General features: G+C 46.4%; 1 protein-coding gene and 1 long non-coding RNA gene across 2 annotated transcripts in view; one reads left to right on the top strand and one right to left on the bottom strand.

The window, feature by feature from the left end:
* MAP3K9 (mitogen-activated protein kinase kinase kinase 9) overlaps positions 1-2,226 on the bottom strand; it is a 76,609-nt gene extending 74,383 nt beyond the window's left edge. Inside the window, 1 exon segment of the mRNA XM_049612549.1 lies at positions 1,518-2,226. Coding sequence (XP_049468506.1) covers positions 1,518-1,917 — 400 coding nt within the window. The 5' untranslated portion in view covers positions 1,918-2,226.
* Positions 2,227-2,558: 332 nt separating this feature from the next.
* On the top strand, positions 2,559-23,936 carry LOC125909379 (uncharacterized). The gene is made up of 3 exons (XR_007453672.1): positions 2,559-2,677; positions 12,851-12,929; positions 23,832-23,936. It is a non-coding gene; the product is annotated as an uncharacterized LOC125909379 (long non-coding RNA).
* Positions 23,937-27,215: the final 3,279 nt, after the last annotated feature.

Here is a 27,215-nt window from a genome sequence, read left to right as displayed (position 1 = left end):
CTATTTCAGACCCATATGCTAGGACCCTTAGCCTACACCTTCCCAGTACTACAGGCAAAAAGATTTAACAGTCAGAAACAATTTAAAGTCATTTGTCCCCTCCAGGCTTTATATAGATCAAATTGTAGAAACACGAAGTTTTAAATTGAATGAGAGGGAGATAAAAACAAAGGGAACTAAGGATTTGAACATCAATTTGATAGTCAAAACACCAATAAAAAAGGAGAACAGAAAAATAAGGAAAGAGGTTGTGACTTTCATATTAAGTGATGTTATTTTATAAACATCTTAAATAAAGTAACACAATTCTTCAGGTGAAAATAAGTTATAGCACCAGAAAGATAAATGGTTTGTTTGTTTCAGAAAGATAAATGTTACGAATGAAATTTAAAAATTCGATGCCTGAAGTTGGCCCTTGGAATGATTTTTTTAATTGACTAAAATGCAAAGTATACAAAATCTGGAATAAACAATAATAAATATGTGTTAACAAAACCTGTATTAGCAAGAAAGAAATTATGAGAACCCTCAAATATAAAACAGTGTAAACTGCACAGAAGATATTTACATCTTTCTTCTAAAACCACCTAGCAGAACTGATTAAGGGATTCTAATGGCAATTTAACTCCTTTAAAACAAAACAAAACAAAACAAAACAAAAAAGGGAATTTTATTGCAGAGTGTGGAACAGGGGGCTCCTGGGAAACTGATGAAAACCAGGACACTGGAAGAAAGGCCCTGGGAGGGACCCGTGGGCATGGTCCGCTTGAGATTTGGCAAATACCAAATATAGGCAAGGATCTAGGATGAGAAGAAAGGAGAAATGTATTATGTGAACAGCCTGGGTGTCAAGAGACTGGGATTTAGCCACTCTCACGGGGGAAGATCTTTTTCCCTCTCTAATCATTTCTCACCCCATCACCTGCTTCTCCACACACTAGACCCTTCTCAGTGAGACTCCTAAAGGTACAACTTCTGAGATACATGATTGCGATCCAAGAAATAGGCAAGACGTTTCAAAGACACTTCCGACCCGAGTTCACACAGGCTTCCGGGACTTGAGAGCCGGCCCAGCCAGCCCTGCGGGAGACACCCCCATCTGCTCCCTAGCAAATGCCTTAAAGGGGCGGGGACAGGCGGCAGAAGAGGTCAGGAAGGTCCCTGATTTGGGGACTAAGGTTAGGACAGAAACTACCAGCTGGCCTGAAATCCTTCCACAGTTGGGGGGACCGGGGAGTGGGAAATGGGGAGATTCTCACGCTGGGGCTTCAGGATGTGGAAAGCAGACGCTGCCGCTGAGGTGGTCAGATGAAGGTTAAGGAGCCCGAGCGCCTGAGGTTCCAGGCAAGGCCTGCGGCATCTCTACCTTACCCATCGCACCCACCAAAGCCCCTACAGCGCGAGCGCGCGCGCACACACCCACCCGCGGGTCAATCATTCCCCACCCGTTACGAGACCACCCCTAGGCCTCCAGCCCCCCCTCCCCGCCCGGCCCCGCGGCCCCGCCTTCGCCTTACACTGAATGGGCGGGTAGCAACTGGGGTCCTCGCCGCCGTGCTGGCAACGACTGGAGAAGGCGCTGCGCGGGGTCACGTAGTTGCTGGGGAAGATGCCCACCCGCTGGTTCAGCTGCCCGGTCCACCAGCCCTCGTCGCCGGACACCTGCGAGTCCTTGGACAGCACCTCCACCACGTCGCCCAGCCGCAGGGTCAGCTCGTCCTCGCCTGCAGCCTCGTACTCGAACACCGCCGTCCAGTAGGGCAGCGGTGCTTCGGGACCCAGCTCCCCGGGGGCCGCCGCCGCCTCCTCCTCCTCTTCCTCCTCCTCCTCGGCCGCGGCCCCCGCTCCATCCTCCCCCGGCGGGGCGGCAGCGGCGGCGCTCGCCAGGCAGCCGAGAAGCGCTCTGGAGGGCTCCATGGAGCGGCCGATCCATAGGGTGCGGGGCTGCCGCCGCCCGCAGGAACCGCCGCCGCCTATTGTTCATGCGGCTCCGCAGAGCTGGGGGGACCCCCCTCCCCCGACGGCGGCCGCAGGTAGGGCCCGGGCTGGCGGGGCGGGGAGAGCCGGCTCGCTGGGGCTGGCGCGGAGCGGCGACAAGTGCGCCGAGCGCGAGTGCTCACCGCGGCATGGGGGCGCCGCGGGCCCGAGCCCCCGCCTTCGCGCTCGCCCCCCCGGGGCGGCCTGGCCACCTCCGCCGCGGGTACCTGCTCGCGCAGCCGGTGCCCGCCGCCGCCCGCTGGCCGCCGCTCCCCTTTCCGCGCCGTGCCCCGCCCCCAGCGCCGCCCGCACGCCCGGGACCACCTGACGCGAACCTGGCTCCGCCCCAGCCCTGCGGCCCCCGAAGGGGCGGGGCCGCCCGGCACCGGGCCCACCCCCCCCACGCCAGCCCGCCCTCCCATTGGCCGCGGCCGACCGTCCGCAGGTTCCTCCCGCCTGCCACCCGCCCGCCCCTCTCCACCCCCGGCGCCTACGTGTCCCTCCCCCGAGGCCCCGCCCCCTTTTGCGGGCTCTCTTTCTCAACCCCAGGTCGACCCATTTCCCTCTCCCATTGGCCCGCGGCGGCTCCAACCATTGGTCCGCGCTACCTGTCCATTTCTTGCGAGAGTTCAACACCTCCTGGCTGGAGGAGGCTGCGGCCTCATTGGGTGCATGCGGAGGGATGGGTGGACCCAGAAAGGTAAGGCCGAGCCTCCATTCAGACCAAAAAGGTTGTAGGAGGCTGCGCCCTTTGTTTGCTGGCGTAGGGCAGGGGCCCCGTTGGCCAGCACCTGTGCTCTTGATCCTAAAGTGAGCTTTTGAGAGGGGGCAGAGGAAGAGAGCTGGGTTGTACCTCCCCGCCCAGAGCCCTTTCATCTCTAGCTCCCTCCTGCAGTTGGGTTCTCCCCGCTCTTGGATGTGCGTCTGCCCCTGTCCAACCAGGTGGATCAGCTTCCGCTCCCAGCCCCACTCCCACCCAGGAAACCTTTAATTTCTATAAGGCCTTTAGGCCCATTGGAACGTTCTTTAGAAGCACTCTTAAAACTACAGTTCCCGCCCTTTTCACACAGTTCCCGCCTTTGTAAGAGATTCCAATCTTTTTAGAATTGGCACTTTTTAGAATTCAGAGAAAATGAATGAGAGACCACCTTACTGGGGCTTCAAACCGAGGCCGGAAAGCTCAGTTTGAAAACTATCCGTGAAGAGAGGGCTTGGCCTCTCTGAAGAGACTCGGTTTTTCTACTTTTGCTCGAATGAATTGCACCTCAGATCATGCTGATCTCTAGAAATCAGATTAAGAACCAAAGTAGAATATACACACGGGCCAATGCTACAGTTCATGATCAAGGACCAACCTTTTCCTACATCTTTTTATTATCCTCCATTTCTCAAACATTAGGAAAGAGTGAGGTAAGTGGCCCCGAATACTTCCTCTTTGTTGTAATCCTATCATAGTAATGTAGATTTCCAAGGAGAAAGTTTTCTGACATTTCAAAACAAGTCAGCGCTAAAAGGTCCAGCTCAATCTCTACCAAACCGTGAACCCCTTTTCCCTGATCAGTGGCACGAGTAAATACAATTTGCTTGGCAAGAGTTGGTGCTTCACTGCGTATTTTCCGTTTAGTTTTAGCTGGAGGTTGATTGTTAGACGAGCTGGAGACAGTGGAACAATCTGTAAAGGTAATCAGGGCCGGCATCTTCAGCCCTGTCCCAACTAGCTGCATGATCGTGGGCAAGTACTTAACACTGTAGTTCAGCCTGCTCATCCTTTAAGTGAGGGGGACCAACTTGAAGATCTGTGTTCTTGTAGGCCCCACATTCTGTGGTTTTCATAAAAGTATGGCTACACTGTATACCTAGGCATCCCACACACTGGAAGTCTTGGAACTTCTGAAGAGCATCCAGGGTAGGTCTTGAGGAAGGACTTCTGAGGAAACACCATAAAACAATGTTCAGCTTCTTATCTGAACATTGGACTGGAAAAGATATGGATGAGTCCTTGAGTAAATTTGCTGGGTTTTGTTCAACCTCAAACAAACTATTCCACCTTCAAGCAGAAGAGCAGGAAAGTGGGGGCGGGGGGGTGTAGATGTATTCGGTTTTAAAAAAAAAAAGACCGTAAGAAAAAAGATTTTTCTTGATAATCTTGGAGGGAAAATAAATTTTTCCTAGACACACACACAGAGAAATAGAAACAGAAACAACTAGGAAGATAGAAAGCTGTCAGTGGTAGATCTCTTTCAAGTAGTAGGATTTTTTTTTAATTTTTTTTTTAATGTTTATTCATTTTAGAGACAGAGAGAGACAGAGCATGAAAGGGGGAAGGTCAGAGAGAGAGGGAGACACAGAATCCGAAACAGGCTCCAGGCTCCGAGCTGTCAGCACAGAGCCCGACGCGGGGCTCGACCGAGAGATCATGACCTGAGCCGAAGTCAGTCGCCCAACTGACTGAGCCACCCAGGTGCCCCTCAAGTAGTAGGATTTTTGACGTGGTTTTAGAGTGGTGGGCATCCGGAGCTGACGGCCAAGAAAGAATTCTTGAGACATCTTTGGTGCAAAAAGGTGATTTCATTAAAGCACGGGGACGGGACCCGTTCGCAGAAAGAGCTGCACTGGGGTTCTGATGGGTGACTGATTATATATCTTCAGGCTGGGAGGGGGTTAGGGATAGTGAAAGTCTAAGGAATTTTGGATGCAAGGTTTCCAGGACTTTGAGGGGGCTAGCTGTTGTTAGGAAAAAATTATTTATTATTGTCTAATAAAACTTTAGTCATGAGACCCTTAAGATATATATCAGTGAGGCATATGCTTGGAGGATGATTGCCAACATATATCTTGAGGGCGGCAGTAAAGATAAAGGAAGTTCCCAAAGGAATTTTTATATGTCAAAGTAGACTTACAGGATTCTGGGGGATCAGGATCACGTTAAGCTAAGATTCCCTTTTGCCTTTAACAAAGTGTCATCATCGAGGCAGCTGAGCTCCTAGAGAGAGATCACTCTGCCTGTCTCTAGGACTTGTCAATGGGCTGTAGGCCGTAAGGGAATTTAATTTTTCATTTGCCTGTTTCCTACATCATTATGAGTGATTGGGCAATTTTTATTGTCATTTTGTTGATTGGTAATTTTATATGTTTTACTGTAGCTTTTTTGATCTCCACTCTTCTCTCCCACCCCCACCCAGAGAAGAGGAAAAAAAAAGATCCTTGATCCCTCTCAGTAGGAAGAGTCTAACTCCTTATATAATTTAAATCTTTAATACGTAGCATGTGTTTAGGACTTCATGAAGAGTCATTCATCAAACATTTCAAGAAGTCATTCAGTAAATATTTGTCCAATGGATAAGTGCTAGAAATTCAAATGAGGGAAGATCCTTTGGGTTAAAGTTGTGGAGCAGGGTTTCAAGGAAGACGTGGAACTAAAGCCAGTCCTGGAGGGGTAGAGGGTGGAGCAGGGAAGAACCCACACCCAGGAAAAACAGGAGAGTAAGGGCACAGCCACAGAGGCGGGAATGGAATGAGTAGGCTCGTCTGAATGGAATAAAGGATGAGAAGGAACTGAAAATAGGTTGAGACCAGATTCTAGAGAACCTTGTAATTGCTTGAATCATACTAATAATTATTTAGTTGATTATTTGTAATTATTTAATGTCCAGTTTGTTCACCATCAGGATAGAAACCCGTCTGTCTGGTTCTCTACAGTTCGCCCAGCACCTCAAGAGTGCCTAGCACATAACTGGCTCTCAGTACCTATTTGTGACTGAATGGCTACCTTGAATACCAAGCTAAGAAGCCTGGCTTCTGTTTAGCAATTAAAAGGCTATCACTGAAAGCTTTTGCACAGAGCTGTGAGGTGATGAAATGTCTCTGTCACCTAGGACCAAGAGATGAGGAATGCGTAAGGAGGTGCTTAAGGTGGGCACTGAAGGATGTATGCAGCTTGATAACGGAGACTAGAAAGTGTGGACGAGGAAATCAATGTAATAGACAGCAGTGGCACAAAATACCAGCCTGCAAAGAGGAGAGAGTGCAGAAAGGGAGTTGTGGGAAGTGAAATTGACCAACTAAAAAACGGGCAGATGGCAAAAGACTTTGAAAGCCGGGTGGAATTACCAAGATTTTACCATTGTTAAGTTCTTGAGGAGAGGTTGACAAATATCACCCAGAAAAGGACCATTTGCTCCACCATACTGAAAAGTATAGCATAAAGCGGGGAGAGAATAGTAGCGATCAGCGATGCAAGTTGGCACCAGACTTCTGTCAGATCATGATTTATCCTGGCTCTGTTCATTAAAAACTGTGCGACTTTGCGCAAGGTGCCTGTCTGAGCCTCAGTTTCCTCATTGTTAAATAGGTATAACAACAGAAACTCCTTTTTCTAGAAGCTTATAGGATTAAATGAGACCAGTCATACAAAAGCTCTCAGCATGCTGCTTAGTGCCCACTAAATATTCAGCATGTTTACTTCCTTCTTTGCTCCACTCATCACCCTCAGAAACAGCCTTTCATCACACCCAAGGAAACTGCAGAGGCTTCCTGACTGGGAGTTCAACTATGGTTTTTCTGTCTAAAAAAGAGAAGGGAGGCAAAAGGAAGGAGAAGAGAGAAGGGAGGAAGGATGGGAGAAAAGAAGGAAGGGAGGACGGATGGAGGTAGGGAGTAAACAGAAGGGGAAAAAAAGCAGACTGATGGTTAAGTCTGGGGCCTTGGACTCTGACAGAATCGGAATCCACACTCACTGTTTGCCATTAGGCAAGTTAATCTCCCAGTGTCGCAGATCCCTCTTTAGGAAAGTGGGGATGATAATACTTCCCTCGGGGCACCTGGGTGGCTCTATACATTGAGCGTCTGACTCTTGATTTCAGCTCAGGTCATGATTTCACAGTTTGTGGGACTGAGCCCCACAATCTGTGCTGTCTGTGGTGACAGCACAGAGCCTGCTTGGGATTCTCTCTCTTCCTCTCTCTTTCTGCCCCTCCACCCGCACTCTCTTCTCTCTCAAAAAAAAAAAAAAAAAAAATTAAAAAATGTAAGATGTACTTATTTGCTGATCAAAGAAGTATGTTATTATAAATGATTATGAAAACATTTAATGATATGGAAATGTGCTTAATATAATGATAAATGAAAAATGAGTGAAAAAAAAAACCCTTTATACTGTTAAAAACATGACAGCAGACCCCAAATGGAGTCACTTATGCTAAGCCCTGTGTCACCAAGTTGAGACTTATTTACAGTTTCGGCCTCTCCCAGAAATGGAGTCTTAATCTGGTCAATGCGAATCACCCAGTCAGCACTCGTGAGGTCTTCTGCCTGATAGACACTGGCCATGCCCTAAAGGAAAGTGATTTTGCTATAACCAATCCACTTGTTGTCCAATTAACTTCCTTGTTTCTGCTTCTTCCACCTGTAAAAGTCTTCCATTTTGCACAGCTCCCGAGAGCTCCTTTCTGTCTGCGAGGTGGGATGCTACCCAATTCATGAATCATTGGATAAAGCCAATAAGATCTGCAAAACCTACTGGGGTTGAATTTTGTTTTTTAACAATACAACGTGATCACAAATGTGTGTGTGCACGTGCATTTGCATAGTATCAACATCTTTAGTTATTTCTGAGCTGCGTGGTGGGATGTGGGTAACTTGTATTGCCTTCACTTTGCTTTTCTTTATTTTCCAGGCAGCCAAAATAACCATGTAACACTTTTGTAATTAGAATAAAGACCCACAAAATCTTTTTTTTTTTTTTTTTTGTAATCTGAAGTAAATTTCAAGCCAAAAGCACTATTGTTAGTTGGAGAGAGGGTAGAGGAGGGGAAAAACTAGAACCCAAGGATGACTGTAATAATGATGTTAATAACAACAGTGACAATGGCTACTATGAATTTAGGGCTGACTGTGTGCCATGCACTGTTCACAATCTGTTTTATTTGTCAGAGTCTTTAACGGCTGTTTCAAGCAAACAAAAAGGTCCTAGAATATAAACAGTCCAGTACTTCCCTAGCCTTCCTACCTCCTGGAGGGAACATTCTTGGTTATGTGCAGACAGGTACGTGGCTACTTACTTTTAGAACTAATTTAGGATAGCTATGGCCTCACCTAACACTGGCATAGACTTCTTTTGTTTTACAGCTTTTCAGCTTGTTCTTTAAATCACACTGGTGACAAAGATTTAGCTGAAATTTCCACTCTCCGTTTTGCTTTTGAGATTTATGCCGTCTTATCTAAAAAAAAAAATCCATTTAATGATTTCTGTTATTTGTTATTGAAACAAACCAGAGAGACGTGATGAATGAGCAGCTCTCACAATTGTCCATGAAAAATGTATTTTACGACAGGCGGGCTATTTACTCACAGGCTTGGCACAGCAACACCCTCTTAGAGACGGTGGTAGACAACTGTGCCACCGTGTGGTATTGAGGGGTATGGAGGCAAATTTTTTCTTTTTCTTTTTTTTAATGACTTTAATACTTTTACACTTTAAGTGTGGAAAGTAACCTTACTGGCCACTGGGTGGAGCTCTCTCTATTTGTTGTGGAAACTAAGACCCAGACAAGTGTTCTCCACCTGGGCTTGAAGGCTTGAACCCAAATCTTCAGACCCTTTGTTGCCAAACAGCTACTTCCAGCTCTAGATGTTCACCGAAGGATGTCTTCATGTCAACTTCGGGGAAGTTCAGAGCCATCTAGTGCCAACTCAGTCTTACATCCAAGGAAACCGAAGCCTAGAGAGGCTAAATGACTTGCTAAAGGATCCACAGCTAATGTTGTGTCCCTTGTTTATTATTCCATTCGCTCATTTACTCACCAAATATTTAGACATGTGCCTACTATGTGTCAGGTGCTGTTCAAGGCACTGGAGATACAATAGTGAGCAAAATAGACAAAAATCCCTTCATACATCTTATCTTCTAACGGGGGAAACAGACAAACAAGATAAACAATCAAAATAATATGTAGTATTAAAGAGGAATCAATGCTAAGAAGAAGAAAAGGTGGGGTGGGGAGTGGGGGGAGAGGGGTCACATTTCAGAGTGACCAGACTAGGTCGCTTTCACAAGGTGCCTTTTGAAATAAAGATCTGAAGGAACTGAGAAAAACAGCCATACTGATATGGGAGGAGAACATTCAGGCAGAGGAAACAACCTAGCAGGAGGGAGAATTTCAGGCTAGGAGGAGGTAGGAGATAGAGGTCATGGGGGAGCCAGATCATGTGGGACTTTCAGGTCAAAGAAGGACCTGGGCTTTTACTTTGAGTGACATGGGAGCCACTTGGGGGTTTTCAGCAGAGGAGTGGTGTGGTCTGACTCAGGACAGAAGCACCAGGGCTTCCAGGCTCACAGTGGGCTGCAGAAAACAAGGGCGGAGACAGACAAGGAGGCTCTTCAGTGATCCTGGCAAGTGATTACGGCAGGTTGGGACAAGGGAGGTGACAGTGGTATGGTAAAAGGTGGCCCCACACTAACCAAAGAGGCAGTGTCCCCAACCCCTGACCCTCTCCTTTTCCTGCCACACGAGATTATTTTATTAAAAAGCTCAAAGGAGGGGTGCCTGGGTGGCTCAGTCGATTAAGCGTCCAACTTCGGCTCAGGTCATGATTTCGCAGTTTGTGAGTTCAAGCCCCATGTCAGGCTCTGTGCTGACAGCTCGGACAGAGCCTGGAGCCTGCTTTCGATTCTGTGTCTCCCCCTCTCTCTGCCCTGCCCCAGCTCATTCTCTGTCTCTCTCTGTCTCTCAAAAATGAATAAATGTGGAAAAATTAAAAAAAAAAACTCAAAGGAAATAAAAAAGAAGGTGGCCCCAATTTTAAAATCAATCTAGCTTTGCTGATGGGTCAGAACGGGTATGAAAGAGGAATCAAGGATGACACCAAGGGGTCTTTGGCCTGAGCAGATAGGAGCATAGCATTGTCATTACTGGAGATTGGGAGCAGCACCTCAGCAGTGTGCTGTTAGACCTACCGAGTGTGAGGTCACTCCTCCATACCCCAGGGGATAGGTCAGGTGGGCAGTCCATTACATATGTCTGGAGTTCAGCCAAGGATCATTAAATGGTAACAGTCACTCAATAAAAACATCACTTCCATAAGGTGACTAGGGAAAAAAAAACAAAAAACGGGGCGCCTGGGTGGCTCAGTCAGTTAAATGTCTAACTCTTGATTTTGACTCATGTCATGATCTCAGGGTCTTGGGATCGAGCCCTATGTCAGGGCTCTGCACTGAGAATGCAGCCTGCTTGAGATTCTCTCTCCCTGTCTTTCTGCCCCTCTCCCTTGCATGCTCTCTAAATAAAATAGAATAGAATAGAATAAAATAATAAAACAAAACAAAATAAGGGTACCATAATGACTAGAAAACCTCCAGGCCCAAATTATACAATACTTCCTATTTTAGCATTGGGCTTTCCAGATCTCTACCCAAAGAAACTTCTTAAAATGGCTCTGCTTTGCGTAGTTGACAGCTGTTAACCTTTTGCTCACAGACATGAGACATGAGTCTCCTGACACCTGTTAGGCCTTTAGGAGGATGGTTGCGTGTTTCCTGGGTTAAGGGATGAAGCCTGCGTGAGGTCAGCAGGAGCCCCAGAGGGTGGCCCCGCCAGGCCTGTGAAACATGAGGAAAGCTATCCTGTGCTTCCTGTTTTACTAAAGGTAGAGGAGATCCCAGTGTCAGGACTTCCCTTCCTTTGCTTCCTTGGATTTCATTGTGCACCGGTTAGGTGCGGTTGCTTGCAGCTGTGTGGTCTGTTTCTTTGCTATTGTATTACCTGCCCTTGACACGCCCACAATAGCTCTGTACATGGGAGGACTGACATTCCTTATTTTGCGTCGTCTCCTCTCTTGGAGACAAGGGCAAGGGTGGCAGAGTGACTGAGCGCTTCTTGAGTACCAGGCAGTAGTTTAGGAGCTGATCCACATGCCCTCACTTAGTATACAAAGACCAGATGTGCCACTGATTGTAGTAACAACTGACCTTCAAACAGTGGTTTGCAGTTCCAAAGACACTTCTATGGAGGCACCTGGGTGGCTCAGTCGGTGAGAATCGGTCATGAGCTCATGGTTTGTGAGTTCGAGCCCCGCGTCAGGCTCTGTGCTGACAGCTCAGAGCCTGGAGCCTGCTTCGGGTTTTGTCTCTCTCTCTGCCCTTCCCCCGCTTGTGCTCTGTCTGAATCCCACTTCTGCTATGACTTGCTGTGTGGTCTGGGACAATTTACTTAAATTCTCTGTTAAGCCTCTTTCTTCAACTGCAAAATGGGGATAAAAAAATCATACCTATTTCCTAAAGTGGTTTTTTTTTTTTAAGTTTATTTATTTTGAGGGGAGGAGGGGCAGAGAGAGGGAGAGAAAGAATCTGAAGCAGGCTTTGCACTGTGAGCACAGAGCCTGACGTGGGGCTCGATTCCACAAACTGTGAGATCATAACCTGAGCCGAGATATAGGGTCGGATGCTTAACCAACTGAGCCACCCAGGTGCCCCCTTAAAGTGTTTTCTTAAGAGCTTCGCTGAGGTATAATCAATACAAAAAGAACTACACACATTCAATGTGTACAGTTTAAAAAAAATTTTTTAATGTTTATTCATTTTTTGAGAGGCAGAGAGAGAGACAAAGCATGAGTGGGGGAGGAACAGAGACAGAGAGAGACACAGAATCCGAAGCAGGCTCCAGGCTCTGAACTGAGAGCACAGAGCCCGATGGGGGACTCGAACTCACAAACCGTGAGATCATGACCTGAGCCGAAGTCGGACGCTCCACCGACTGAGCCACCCAGGTGCCCCTCAATGTGTATAGTTTTATGATTTCAGATACATGCAAACATCCGAGGCCTAAAGTGGTTTCAAGGATTAAGAGAGGTGATACACGGGTAGCACTAAAAACAATGCCTGGAACATAATGATCCCTCAATTAAGGCAGAAATGATTACATTACCTCTTTGGGCCCTCAAAAACTTCCTGTCAGTTGGAAAGTCTTTTTAGCCAAGGCTCAAGAGGCTCAGAGAGGCTATTCAATGTGATAATGCGGTAGTAAGGAGCAGCACTGGACCCCCTTCGATTCCCAGGCTTTTTCCCACTCGGAATCGATTCCTCCAAGAGTGTTGGTTCTGTGTTACACAAACCAAACTTTCCCACCACGTCTCCTGGTGTCCACCGGCTTTGTCCTTGTGAAAGGACACACGGGGGTTGCAGGGGGGTGATGGCAAAATGAACTCACCTTCTCAGGCCCATCAGCCTGTCAGGCCTGTGCCAAGCACTTCTTGGGCATTTTCCGCTTCATCTTCACCAAAAAAACCATACCCTGCGTACTTTCAATAACCCCTTTGTATAAAAAGTGGGCCCCACAGCCATTAAGTGACAGGAGCAGTACCAGTTGGAGCAGAACCCAAGATCTGCCCAGGTTTACCCACAGGAAGCCTTCCATCAGGAGTTTATCTCCGTGCAAAATTCACTGCACTGGAGAGACTCCCTTTTAGGACTCAGAAGGGACTGGGGTGGGGAGGCAGATGGGACGTGCCCAACGTTGACCCCTGGGGCAGCCCACTCAGCCTTCATCGCTGCTTCTCTTTCTTCCTCCCAAACACAGAGGGCTGGGGCCAGGTTGACCACCTCCCCCCTCCACTTCAGAGGCAACGTAGCCTCTCCCTCAGAGAATTCCCAGTTCTGACCCAGTGTGGACTTAATCCCATGCCCTGTTACCATTTCTGACGAGGCACTTGCAGCCCTCTCTCCAGCCCCCCCAGCCGCCTGCCTAAGGGTTAGGCGTCTGCAGTTACCTCTTGCCTCTTGACACGGAAGTTCCCATGCTCCACTTCTGGGCCTCTGGCATGTTATGAGTAGAAGTTTTCTCTCATGCTGAAATGGAACCATTTCCCCATTCATATGCAGGCTGGATGTGGAAGAATAGAAAACCTCTGAAGAGGACACCGGGGTGGTTCAGTCGGCGTCCCACTTGATCTCACGGTTGGTGAGTTTGAGCCCCGCATCGGGCTCTCTGCTGTCAGCACAAAGCCAGCTTCAGATCCTCTGTCCCCCTCTGTGTGCCCCTCCCCCGCTTGCACTTTCTCAAAAGACAACCTCTGAGGGCTTGGCCTGAGCTTTGGTTTTGACGTGAGGAGCCTGGTGTCTTTTTTTCCCTCCCTTTCTCCAGCCTCCCTTCCTTCCAACCTACTTACATTCCTCCCTCTCTCCCCTCCGTCCCCTCTTCCTTCCCTCTTCCCCGGCTCCCTCCCTTCCTCCCTTTAAAGAGAATGGTGCTCTCCATGCTGGGCTGCAGGTGCGCCAGGGGCAGAATTGCAACAGACAGCTTGAGCAAGCACTGAAGATCTTGCTACTCCTACCTGAAGCAGCCTCCTTGCTAAACTGGGCGAGCTAGGTTCCCAAAGAGCACTTTGCACACTTCAGGTGTCTTTGGTTTAGGGCGTGGATTTGGCTAGGTGTGACTGGTCTGCTCCTAATTTAAGCCGCTGGTTGTAAATATAGGTCTTAGTGCCTATTAATAACCCACAGTCAGCACACTTGTCTCCTGTTACTCCAATTACTGCAACCGTGACCCCCTGTCTTCCCTGCCTCCCCCCTGCCCCACAGCTCAACATGCACAGGCTGAGCTATCCGGGTACCTCGTGAGCTGTAGCTGGGCCTGCCGTGTGGCCGGCCGTTCAGTATATCTCCCTTTCTCTCTTCGGAGCCATGACACTAAGTCACTAATAGGGGTAGGTGAGAAGGAAAGAGGAAAATAAAATAATATCGATTTATTCCAATAAATCTTGAAACCCTTAAACTTATACCCCTGGGCTCCTTCCCATCATTAGCTAGGACAACAGTGGTCCTGGTTCTCAGAGCTCCCAAGGTCTGTGGTTTGGATAAGGAGCCTTTCCACTGGGTAGGATTGCCACAGGTGCTGAATCCACTAAAAGCCACGGAAGTTTCTCTTTTTGTCTGTGAAGTCTCCAGCGCCCCCATTCTGTTTGCTCCCTCCTGTCGGCTTCTCTCCTTTTTATAACTTGTTGCCAAAAAAGAACTTGAAACTTGAGGTATAAATAAATAGTTCCACAAGTATTACCTGAAATGGGGATTTGAAACTTAAGAGGAACCAAAAGAAGCATCTTGATAGAGGAAAACAAGAACTCTAGGAGAGGGGCACCTGGGTGGCTCAGTCAGTTGAGTGTCCAGCTCTTGATTTCAGCTCAGGTCATGATCCCAGGGTTGTGGGATCGAGCCTTGCGTCGGGATCTGCGCTGCGCATGGAGCTTGCTTAAGATCCCCTCTCTTTCTCCCTCTGCCCTTTGCACTTGCCCTCTCTCCCTAAAAATAAAAAATAAAAATAAAAAAGAACTCTAGGAGAAACTGTCCTGGGTTCTATATCCTTAGTTACCAACTGGCCCTCTCTAGCCCACAGCTTCCTCTTCCATAAAACGGGGATGCCAATCCATACCTACCTTGGTGTAGAGGACGACACCAGATTGTTTCTCAAGATCTCTTCCAGCTCGGGAGAAACAGAGCTTAACAGATGAATGGCTGCTACCAGCAAGCTGGGGAAAAGGAATCCAGAGCCTGTGATTTCCAAGAGCCTTTGTGGTTGGTGCCCCTGAAACCAGACTGCCAAGTGTGGCCTGTGCAGCATGAATATGAGGCCCTGACAGTATCTGACAATACTAATATCATCCTCAGGCCCTTTTGTAATTCAATCACCTCATAATTAACCTGTTATAATTCCACTGCTTCCTGTAGACATCGCTTCCTCTGCCTAGAGAATTCCTTTAAGACCTAGCTCCAAAGCTCTGCACGCTGGGAACCCTTTCCTGACTATCCTAAAGACACACAGGTGGCTTCCTCTCTGGGAAGGACTGACCCGTAGGACTGACCCACACTCAGAGCCCCCAGCACTTTGCACTGCCATCTGCTCCCCATCCTGGATCATCAGGCCTTTGAGAGAAGGGACTTGGCCTCTTCATCTTTGTGGGCACAGTTCTTATATGACTTCCTTGAAGGGAGAGAGATAATAGTGCTTATATAACTATCTCCTATCTATAAAGAGGTGGGACGATGGGCACAAAGGGGTGAAGTGACTTGCCCAGGTCAGTTGGATAATTGGCGTAACAGGAAGATCCAACCCAGTTCGGAGACCATAAAACCCTCGTAGGTATCCCTTACTGCTTCCTGTCATGTAGTAGAAAGCTTCCCAACATGGTACTGTCCTCCTCAGCTTCTTTCTCCTTTTTCTCCCATCAAGTTCAAGTTCAAATGTCAGACAGCTAAAATAGCTGAGTCAAGGGGCACCTGGGTGGCTCAGTCAGGTAAGCGACAGACTCTTGGTTTCCACTCAAATCATGATCTCATAGTTCATGAGATCAAGCCCCACACTGGGCTCTGCGCAGTGCGGAGCCTGCTTGGGATTCTCTCTCTCTCCCTCTCTCTCTCTGCCCTTCTTGTGTTCTTTCTCTCTCTTTCAAAATAAAGAAATAAACTTTAAAAATAAAATACAATAGCCGAGTCAAGTCCCAAGGAAATGATAGTTTTAATAACCTTCCTTCTTTTCTTGTTTGTCTACCTCCTCTGACAAAGACCCTTTCTGGAGAGCTGAGGCTGTTCTGGAGGCCTCTAACGTCAGAGTCTTGGCCCTTTGCCTTAAGGTATGATCTTTCTAAGCTGCTACATGACCGTCTTGCCCAGTTGGCAACCTAGTGTAAGCCACAGCATAACTGGGGACTCTTGAGGGCTCATCTGCATTATAATACTCTGCACCTCAATTTTCTTATCTGTAAAAATAGACATTCAACTGGTTGAGCATCAATTAGATGCCACCATGTATGGAGCCCAGAGCTAGGCATTACAGATATAGATGCAAAGATAAAGAGAATATGGTCTCTGCCTTCAATAAATATAAAGTCAAGTGGGAAAGGCAAGAATTGAAAAACAGATACCATGGCAGAGTCAAAAAAAGTAGATATGAAAGAAATACTCTTACCTGATTATGCCTACCTCATACAGTTAGGCGAAGAATTAAGTATTCTTCAAGTATTCTTAAAGCGCTCTAGAAATAATAAGCAAATATTACACTATTTGGCTTCTGTACGAGACACCAGTTGGGTTGTCTGCTCACATCCCCCTTCCTTTCCAAGAACTGCTCTCATAGCCAAATTCATCATGTAATGGTACTCCCTCCCCCCACCCCACCTCCACCAAGAATCATTGGCCATCTTGGTTGATTGAGTCAGGGGCAGACCCCTGGCCCAATCTGGGCCACGTAGAGTCAGTCCCTGCTCTGGGTTTGGAATGGAAATGAAAGTCACGTTTCTGTCACCCTGGGCTTTGAGAGGAAAAGATACAAATCCTGGAGGCATGGAGAGCTATTTACTGGCAAGGTAGACTGAAAATTAAAGAATGCCAAACTTCTGGAAGAGTGGAGCAGAAGCTTAGAGAGGAGGGAAGACAGGGCTGGAGGCTTCCTGATATTCAGGACTAGGTTCATCTCTGACCCTGCCTGCCCGAAATGATACCCCAGCAAGGACCATCTTTTGCTGAAGATAACTCTGATGGGCTTTAGTCACTTGCAATGGAAAGATACATAATTAAGCAGTTTCTAAATGAATTCAACTCAGCTAATGTTGAATAGAAGTCCCCCCTTAGCCTGTGTAATAGTTGTATCATTCATTTATTCAGTCAGTTAATGAATATGATTGAATGTCAACTATAACAAGCCTCATAATGAGAAGAAAGAGGGGCACCTGGGTGGCTCAGTTGGTTAAATGTCTGACTTCTGATTTCTGCTCAAGTCATGATCTCACAGTTCGTTGAGTTCAAGCCCCACATCAGGCTCTGTGCTGACAATGTGGAGCCTGCTTTGGATTCTCTTTCGTTCCCTCTCTGCCCCTCCCCTGCTCTCTGTCTCTGTCTCTCTCTCTTTTTCTCTCAAAATAAATAAACTTTAACGAAGGAGAAGGAAGGGGGAGGGGGAGGAGGAGGAGAAGAGGAGGAAGAAGAAAGAGTTGGGTGTATCCTCTATGATATAAACTACCACTGGGTGTCAGCCAGCCCTCAGAGCTCCTGAAATTATCCAGTTGTGCCCTGGGAACATGTAGTGTTGCCTGAACTTGCTGTCACTTGCAGATATCCCTGAGTTTTGGAGCCTTGGACACTATGATGTTTGTCTGCCCCTCCCCTCCCCCTTCTGGTAGCATCCACTAGACCCCACTCCTACCACACACATACACACACTTTTGAGGGACTTTTCCACCCCTGTCCATGCTCTTCTGGTGCAGTTGTTAATCACAGGACCCGTCCCTTGATCATAGGGTAGACATAGGACCAAAGCTGGGCAATCAGAATCCCTTCCTGGGAAATCTGAATTTTGAGCTGGGACAAATCCAGAGGGTCATTCACAGTGGTATTCCATAGAAAAGATCCCCAGGTGCCTTGCTGAGCTCAGGAAGCTCACTCCCTGAACTCAGTTGTTCAGTGTGTTCCTTTAAAGCTCTAGCCACTCCAGTATCCTTCACTCAGAACATATCTTTTGAACTAAATTAGCCAATCAGTTATTTATAACCAGAGTCTTGGCACATTTCCTTTTAAGATAAAAGCTCATGGATGAGTGAAGAAAAGACAAGGAAAGGGAAGGTGAGAGAGGAACGTTGCATTGTATCCCATACCCAAGGCTACAGCCCAAGCCTAGATCCTATTTTTAAGACCGTTTAATGAATCTATATTTACCATGAGGTTTTTTTTTTATTTATGGAAATCTACACATGTCATTTGGCTGAAGGCTCAAGCTTATTTCAGGAAAGCAAGTCTGTCATTTCTCCAAAACCCCTGTTAGCTCCTTCCACACCTGTTTTCCATTCTGCCAAGCCTCTAGTGCTCATTTCCAAAGCAAAGAATAAGGATCAGGACCCAGATTCCAGAGCAGGTTACCAGTGATGCTTGAAGAAATAGGCCTGTGTTTTTTGTCATAAATGTTCTTTTTTTTTTTTAAGTTTGTTTATTTAGTTAATAATCTCCACACCCAATGTGAGGCTTGAATTCATGACCCCCAGATCAAGAGTCGCATGCTCTCTTTCCACTGAGCAAGCCAGGTGCCCTGTCACAAATGTTCTTAATGGACATTCTGTATTCTCTTTAGTCAACATAGATCCCTCATGAAAATGCATTCCTTATCTCACAAAAGTTGTCTTCCAAAGTAAGACTCATAGAATCCCTAATTGACCATTAACCCAACTCCTTTATTTTACAGACTGGGAAACTCAGAAGCAGGGAAAGTAAATGGCATGCTCCAATAACATGGTGCTAACCAACAGCAGATCTAAGAAAGAACTCAGGTCTTACAGAGTGGTACAGATCCTTTTCACTACTTGATGCCTCCTTCCATGGTACAATTCCTTTTCTTTTTTATTTTTATTTTTTATTTTTTTAATTTTTTTTTCAACGTTTTTTATTTATTTTTGGGACAGAGAGAGACAGAGCATGAACGGGGGAGGGGCAGAGAGAGAGGGAGACACAGAATCGGAAACATGCTCCAGGCTCCGAGCCATCAGCCCAGAGCCTGACGCGGGGCTCGAACTCACGGACCGCGAGATCGTGACCTGGCTGAAGTCGGACGCTTAACCGACTGCGCCACCCAGGCGCCCCTCCTTTTCTTTAAGAATAAGTATTTTCTTAATCTCTCTATATAAATGTTTCATTGGGCAATAAATAATTAACAAAGAATCTGGATACAGAAACCCTGAAGTGTTCGCCTCCACTACTATGTGAGACCTATAAATTATGCAAATTATGTCACTAAGGATATAGAATCCAAACAGCACAATCTGAACACGTCCAACTCTTAAGTATAATGTAAACAAAGTAAGTTACCTGGTATGTACGTATGTATGTATTTTAACTCCTCCAAGTGACTTAATTACATGGTAGACTTAGAACCAAGGACAGAGGGGGCACCTAGGTGGCTCAGTCGGTTAAGCATCTGACTTAGTCTCAGGTCATGACCTCATGGCTCATGAGTTCTAGCCCCGCATCAGGCTCTCAGCTGTCAGCGCAGAGCCTGCTTTAGATCCTCTGTCCCCCCCCTCTCTCTGCCCCTTCCCTCCTCATTCACTCTCTCTCTCAAAAATAAATAAATAAATAAATAAATAATTTTTAAAGAGAAAGAACTAAGGAAAGAAAACTACAAGTTTGATTTGGCCAGGAGGTGTTTGGGGGGACTGCTCAGAGGTGGTGAGTTCCCCATCACAAGAGGTCAAGCAGGGTCTGGGCAAACAACCGTTGGTCAGGGATAGAGCATCCCGACTATTTCATAAGCAATAGAACCTCCCCAGGGGGTTCTCAAAACAGACCTTGCTGGGCCCCACCGCAGAGTTTCCGATTCAGGAAGTCTGGGAGGGGGCTTGAAGCTTTGCATTTCTAACCGGTACCCGGTTACTGCCAATCCTGCTCATCCAGGACCACGCTTTGAGACCCACTGTGGGAAATGGAAATTCAAAAGTCACTGACATGAGCCACTTCGCTCCATTTAAGCTTCACAAAGCAAGGTCACATTTCTCTTGAATGTCCTATCAGACAGCTTGAGTCCGGTTTTGCCATGTGAGACTGGGGCTACCTTTGGTGATAGCCCTAAATCCTACGCAGGCTTCTCTGCGCTCACCTTGAAGCTGGGACATAGCTGCAGAGCACCTCAAGTACCCCTAGTTCTTTAGGATCAGCTGCCAGAGATGCGGCATCAGACTCACGCCTGGGACACGATATCCAATGGGACAAGCTACGATAGTCTCAAGACAAAGCACCAGTTCTCACTCATTCCGAGTGCCTCAGGAGGGAAAGCCAGAGAACCTGCCATGGCTGCCTACGTGACCACAATTGAAAAGGGACATCTTGCACAGTCCTGTGTCATCCTTGTCTCCACCTGTGAATGCACATAACCAACATTTATTGACCTTTCACCCTGTGTCAAGTATTGTTCGAAGCAAGTTACATGCATCTTCCGCGTAATCCTTGTAAGGATCCTCTAGGCAATATTGGTAGGACTGGGGCTTGAACCTGGAGACTTGAGCTCTGCACCCCACACTCTTCATCAGAGAGAAAATAGTTGTCACAGTATAAGGGATAGAGGAAGAGGTTGTCTCTTCTCGCACTGGTACACTAGGCCAGAGCTTTAAATTCTGGCTGTTGTCACGGTCTTGCCACACCTCTAAGGGCCCAGCCTCCTGAAGTTTCATCTGTGTGTTTCACACGTACTCACAGTTATTGTTTCCAAAGCTCAGAGTGCCAGGTGACTGGTTCAGGAAAGGTTTCCAGGCTTACACACATTCTGCCCACCACCAGCCTTTCCAACATTACAATCTCAGTGCCGGTGTTGAGCCCAAATTACCATTCCAGATTCCCCTCACTATTGACTTAAGTTGCCCTTTGGGGAGCGTTGGTATCCCTTCCTGCCCATTGACCTTAGCTGGAACCATCTGAGGAATCAGAAGCGTTGACTAATACTAAACCCCGAAGAAATGTAGTCTTTCATTCAAGTAGGGTCCCTGGCCTCTAATGCATATTTCTCCAACTTTTCCCCAATAGTCATCCACATACAAGGGATTAGACCAAGCCCTAGCTGGGAAGCTCACTCTATTTGCTTCCTTCCTCGAGGACAATGGGTCACCACTGACTTCGTCTTAGGAAGCCAAAAAGCCAACTCAGACTATTCTTGCAAAACAGGGTCTGCCCCAAGGTCCTTTGTTGTACCCATCCTAGACCTGGATTTCAGCAGGTGCCTCTTTTATTTTTGTTTTTTATTTATTTTGAGAAAGAAGGAGCAAGTAGGGGAGGGGCAGAGAGAGGGGGAGAGAATCCTAAGCAGGCTCTGTGCTGAGGGCTCAAACTCACAACCGTGAGATCATGACCTGATCCAAGATCAAGAGTCAGATGCTTAACTAACTGAGCCACCCAGGCGCCCTTTAGCAGGTGCCTCTTTTATTTTTATTTGTTTACTTTTTTTAGTGTTTATTTATTTTTGAGAGAGAAAGAAAGAGCATGAGTGGGGAAGAGGCACAGAGAGACGGAGACAGAATATGAAGCAGGCTCCAGGCTCTGAGCCGTCAGCACAGAGTCTGACACAGGGCTCGAGCCCACGAACCGTGAGATCATGACCTGAGTGTAACGAAGTCAGATGCTTAACCGACTGAGCCACCCAAGTGCCCCAGCAGGTGCCTCTTTTAAAAGGCAGCTTCCCTCTATAATGAAATAATAAAGTTTTTACCTTCCTTGGGCCTTTCTACCCAAGCACTGGCAGTTTAATAGTGTTTTCATTCAACATATATTGAATGAAACCATTGAACACCCATTACATGAAGGGCACTGTGCTAGGATTAAGAAGTAGAAATAAGATACAGTCTGTCCTAAATGAGAAGGATAAAAGGCAACATCCATCCCAGGTCTCCTGCCCCAAAGATGACAAAGAAGGATATGGCATTGGGGAGAAGGGGAGCGGGGGTAGACGAGAAGGAAGAGGTAGTAATCAGTAGTCTGAAACTGTCTGCTAGTAAAAAAAAAAACAAACAAACCAGAACAGCCTAACATCAAAACTATTTAAGGACAGACTCAACCGAGAAATCGTATTAGCCAAAGCTATCAAAATAGACCCCACTTTCTAAATATGTAGCTAAACTTTTTACTCTCTAACAACTACATTTAGAAATGTCCTGCAAGAATAATTTTTCTCAACCCTCTGTAATACATAATGATGTTCCTGTTTGAGGAGCAAAACAATTGAGGTGCAGATGGTAGGTGACTTGCCCGCTGTTATGACACAAGACAGTAAAAACACGACACAGTCGTTCTTAGGGGCTTGAGAACTGCCTTAGATTTCACACGGGGCTGGCCCTTAGGTGAGCATTACAGGTATCTTATTACTGTATAGCAAGCCACCCGAAAACGTAACCACTTAAGACAGCCATCTATTTGCTCATGATTCTGCAGCTGGGGCCAGGCTGACCCAGTCTCACCTGGGGTCACTCACGAGCTTGCAATCTTCTGGTAGGTTGACTGAAGCAGGATGATCTAAGATGACCTCACTTATGGGACTGGAGCCTTGATGCAAGCTGTCAGCTGCTCCTGTCCAGCTGATGTCATTCAGTAGTCTAATGCAAGCTTACATGGCTGCAGGGGTGTGCCAGGAGGGCCACCAGGGAGCTGCAAGACCTCTTAGGCCTATGTTCTGGAACTTGTGCAATGTCACTTTTGCCATATCCCATCAGTTAAAGCAGGTCACAAGACCAACCCAAAGTCAAGGAGCAGGGAAAAGACTCCACCTCCTGATGGCAGGAGCTGCAAAGTATTGTGACCGTGCTTTTCACAACGAGAGATGGCTGGGCTTCATTTTTACCAGTTCACGCACACATTCTGGCTCTTATTGTCACTTATAGGACCTGGCCAGCATCTACCAGCCCCTGCTGCCTATGGGGGGATAGTAGCAAGAAACATTCACATTGGAGCTTGGGAGCTTGGGGACTTAGCTGTAGCCCTTGGATGATACCCAAGCTCCTGAGATATTATCACAAATACATGCTGAAATGATCAATGAAATTGCAGACTATCAATCATCATGTAGGCATACTCGTGGTAGTTGCTGCCTATGCATCAATACACAGGTGCCCAGATCAGACATCATACATTCCTGGGCACGTGGTTTCTCAGGTGATATCCTGGCATCCCCAGGCATGGCCCATCATTTCTCCAAAGACCAATTAATACTGTGATAAGTAAAACCATATTAAATGTGTTTAGTAATTTTTTTTTCAGATTTCAAAATATGCTTTAGAAGAAAATACTTTGCTCCCCTTGATCATTGTTTGTCTTTATAAACAGACCTCTTACTACTTGGTAGAGCACAAGAAAATCCTGGCTCAGACAAGGCGGCCAGAGAGTGAAAGGAGAGCCAGAAATAGCTCTGTACAGGATATGTAAGAGGGGTCAGCATTGCTACAAAAGAATTAAATCTGCCCAAGTGAGGGCTTATGAAATGTAAATTGTTTTACAGCTTCAGTGAGGTATGACCGAAATGGTTAGCCGCACAGATTTCAAGCAGACAAGATGATAACTGAAACCATTATCTATGAACTCATCAGTACAATCAGGGTAATGAACATACAACTCCCTAAATGCTCTTGTGCCACTTTTTAATCCCTCCCTCCTGTTCCTCTCGCCTTTCCTCCTCCCCAGATCATCACTAATCTGCTTTCTGTTACTTTGATAACTTTGCATTTCTAAGGTTTTATACAAATGGGATCACCTTGTATATATCCTCTTTTTTGGTCTGGCTTCTTTCACTCTGCATGATGATCTTAAATTTTATCTGTAGTGTTGAGGACATCAATAGTTCATTCCTTTGAGGGCACCGGGGTGGCTCAGTCGGTTGAGTGTCGGACTTAGGCTCGGGTCACGATCTTGCAGTTTGCGAGTTCGAACCCCACATCAGGCTTGCCTGCTGTCAGCGCACAGCCTGCTTTGGATCCTCTGTCCCCCTCTCTCTGCCCCTGCCCCACTTGTGTGCTCTCTCTCTCTCTCTCAAAAATAAATATTTTTTAAAAAGTTTATTTCTTTCAATTGCTGAATAGTATACCATTGTATGGATATACCATCACTACTTTATCCATTCTTCTGTTGATAGATACTTGGGTTGTGCTATGTACTGACATGTATCTCCCCCTTCTCCCAATTAATATGTTGAGGCCCTAACCCCCAGTGTGACTGTATTTGGAAATAGATCCTTTAGGAAGTAATCAAGGTAAAATGAAGTCATAAGGGTGGGGCCCTGATTGGATAGGATTAGTGTCCTTAGAAGAAGAAATACCAGAAAGCTTGCTCGCTTTCGCTCTCTCTCTCTCTCTCCAAGCGCCCTCAGAGGAAAAGCCATATGAGGACAAAGCGGCCATCCATAAGCTAGGAAGAGAGCCCTCGCCAGAACCCAAACTCTATCGGAACCTTGATCTTGGACTTTCCAGCCTCCAGAACTGTGAGAAAATGAATTTCTGTTGTTAAAGCCATGCAGTCTGTGGTATTTTGTTGTGGCAGGTGGATTAGACTAATCTAGGTGGTTTACAGTTTGGGGCAATTGTAAATGAAGCTGGTGTGAATGTTTGTGTATGTCAGTGTGTGGACATCTGCCTTCATTTCTCTTGGGTAAATGCCCAGAAGGGGAACGTCTGGGTCACATGGTATGTGTACCTTTACTCTTTTAAGAAACTGTCAGCACGGTTTTCCACAGTGACCATACCATTTTGCATACCCACCAGCAGCGTATGGGACTTCCGATTGCTCTGTTCTTGCCAATACTTAGTGTGTTTAATTGCTTTAATTTTTAAAAATCTAACTTTTTTGACGGCGATTTAATTTGCCATTGTGGAGAATGTGTGGTGTTAGCTCACTGCACGTTTAATTGGCATCCCCCTCATGGCCAATGATGTAGCTCATCTTTTCGTGTACTTACTTGCCATCGTTGTATCTTCTTTAGTGAAGTGTCTGTTCAGATCTTTCACCCTCTTAATCATTGATTGAGAGCTAATGAAACACACATTTGAATAAGCATAAGCATAGAACATCAGATTGTGGATCTTACCGACTATCCAGGTTGGCAGTCTGGGAAAGAAGACCAGAACATCCTGAAAGAGCACGTGGCATTGAAACTTGGCAGAGGCTGGTGAGAGCTGAGGATCAATTCTGCCAGCTTCCCAGTTGTTTCTAAGTTTGGCCTTGTGACCTTCCTAACAGTTTTCTCACCATTCGCCCCCGGGGCTTCTGAGAACCCCAATTTCATGAAATTTCTGTGGGAGTCTCTTGTCACAGAAGTGCACCATCTGTGACTTTTGCCTCAAGAAGTTTGCCAAGATTGTAGGCAGAGACAGAGACACCCACAGAAGTACCTAGATAAGATCTGGTCTGGAGTTGAGAACAAAGTAGTGTCTAAAACACATTCCACTAGAGTGAAGTCCTTGGAAAGGAGGAATGAGGAGAAAGGACCACGGGATGATAGGAACGAGAACAGACGATAATAGTTGGAGCCATGATCAAGGACACCATGTTCCGTCATGGCCAAATCCATGCCTGGAAAAGATAAGCGGGGGAGAATCCGGGGAAGAGCAGAAAACATGATTAAAGAATGAAGACTCTGATTTATGAGGCCGACTTCATAGAGCTCACTGAAGCTAGTTCATTTAACGAAATGTAACTGAAGCTAATTTTCCATCAGAGCCTGAAAGGCAATGGAAATGCTCATGTAAAAGATTAGGAAAATTGCAAATGTAGGAGTCAGATTGTCTAGCAAACCCATTAAGTAAAATGAAAATAACTTCTGCATTAAGCAGACCAGTTCGTGATCTAAACTTGTCTTCTCTGTGTCCTGACAAGTCCCTCGTTCACATTCTCTCGTTCTCTTCCATCTTTCTCTTTATTCCCTCCCTCTTTGTTTTTTTCTGGGGAAATGTCATAACCGTATACAAAACCCCAGCTCCTCAAGTGCTTTTTTTTTTTTTTTAAGTTTATTTATTTATTGTGAAAGAGAGAGAGAGCATGAGCAGCATAGGGGCAGAGAGAGAGGAAGAGAGAGAATTGTAAGCAGGCTCCACACTGTCAGTGCAGAGCCAGATGCGGGGGCTCAATCCTATAAACCATGAGACCATGACCTCAGCTGAGATTAAGAGTCAGACACTTAACTGACTGAGCCACCCAGGTGCCCCTGCAAGTGCTTATTTCTTCACCTTTAGGGGAATCCTCCTGGTTGCCTCCTGTCCATGGGTCCATCTATTCATGGACATATCTGTATTCTTTTGGCTTCATCCAGCTGACCTAGGTTGAGGTTTACCCCCATCCCTTCTCTTATATGTCAATTGCTCTTTGAATCAGGCCTTTCTTCAAGCCAGGAGCTCAAATGACCCTTAATTCCATCATCCTGTTAAAAGAAATAACAGACCCCAGGGCGCCTGGGTAGCTCAGTTGGTTAAGTATAAGACTTTGGCTCAGGTCACTATCTCACCATTCCTGAGTTTGAGCCGATCATTGGCCTCTGTGCTGACAGCTCCAAAGCCTGGAGCCTGTTTCAGATTCTATGTCTCCCCCTACTCACTGCCCCTCCCCAGCTTGCGCTCTGTCTCTCTGTCTCAAAAATAAATAAATAAATAAATAAATAAATAAATAAATAAATAAATAAATAAAATTTAAAGAAAGAAAGAAAGAAACAACAGGCCCCAAATGGAGTCAAAAACCCCACCAAGACTTAATAACTAACCTAACTACAATTTCAGTAATTCCCAGGAATGGAATTTTAACCCAATAAGTCTGAAATTTCCTGATTAGCACTAGTGAGGTCACCTGCATGTTAAGACCCTCTCTTGTTCCCCCAAGGAAAGGTGACCTTGCCTGAAACAATCCTTTCTTTCTTTTTGCTAATAACCTTGTCTTGCCCCATTTCTGCCTATAAAATATTTCCACTTTTTTCCCCCAAGTCTTTATCTAAATTCCAGTTAGTTAACATACCATGTAATATTAGTTTCAGGTGTAGAATTTAGTGATTCAACATTTCCACACAGCACCCAGTGTTCGTCAAAGCAAGTGCCCTCCTTAGTACCCATCACCCATGTAACACATCCCCCCGCCCTGCCCCGAATCTTTCCACTTAGTACAGCTACTGGGAGCTCCCTCCTATTTGCTAGATGAGATGCTGTCCGATTCATTAGCTGTTGAATAAAGCCAATTACATCTTTAAATTTACTCAGTTGTATTTTTGTTCTTCAACAGTTCTAACACAGTTGCTTGTAGGATTTTGCTGTGTTGGCATCCAGAGAGCAAAAAAGCAAAAGGATTGATGCCCCCTTGTTAGAAGGACACTTGGAGACTGGCAGCTGAGAGCACTGAGTAAGAACCAGAGAGGTGTGGAGAGGCTAGTGGAGCCTCCCATCCCCCACCTTCTAGGAAGGGCAGCACCGGGGCAGGAAGTAGGGGCCCAGGAGAAGCTGAAGGGGAATGGTGAAGAGGTCCTTCCTACTCTGTGCCTCTCACCATTCACAACTTCACCTGGCTCAGGAGCTCCAACAGCTTCCCCAGAGCTTTATATTCTTATAAGAGAAGCCACCAGATGTAGGTGACATTGTCCTTGACCTTCTCCAAAAGTTCCCCCGTAGTTACCTCCTTTCATATATAAGGTGTGATTTGTTTTCTTAAAAAAATTTTTTTAATGTTTATTTTTAAGAGAGAGAGAGAGTGTGTGTGTGTGTGTTTGGTGGGG

Source organism: Panthera uncia, assembly GCF_023721935.1.
Source record: "Panthera uncia isolate 11264 chromosome B3 unlocalized genomic scaffold, Puncia_PCG_1.0 HiC_scaffold_1, whole genome shotgun sequence".
Classification (NCBI taxonomy): domain Eukaryota; kingdom Metazoa; phylum Chordata; class Mammalia; order Carnivora; family Felidae; genus Panthera; species Panthera uncia.
Note: the sequence above shows the minus strand (reverse complement) of the source record. Positions and strands in the feature narration are given on the sequence as shown.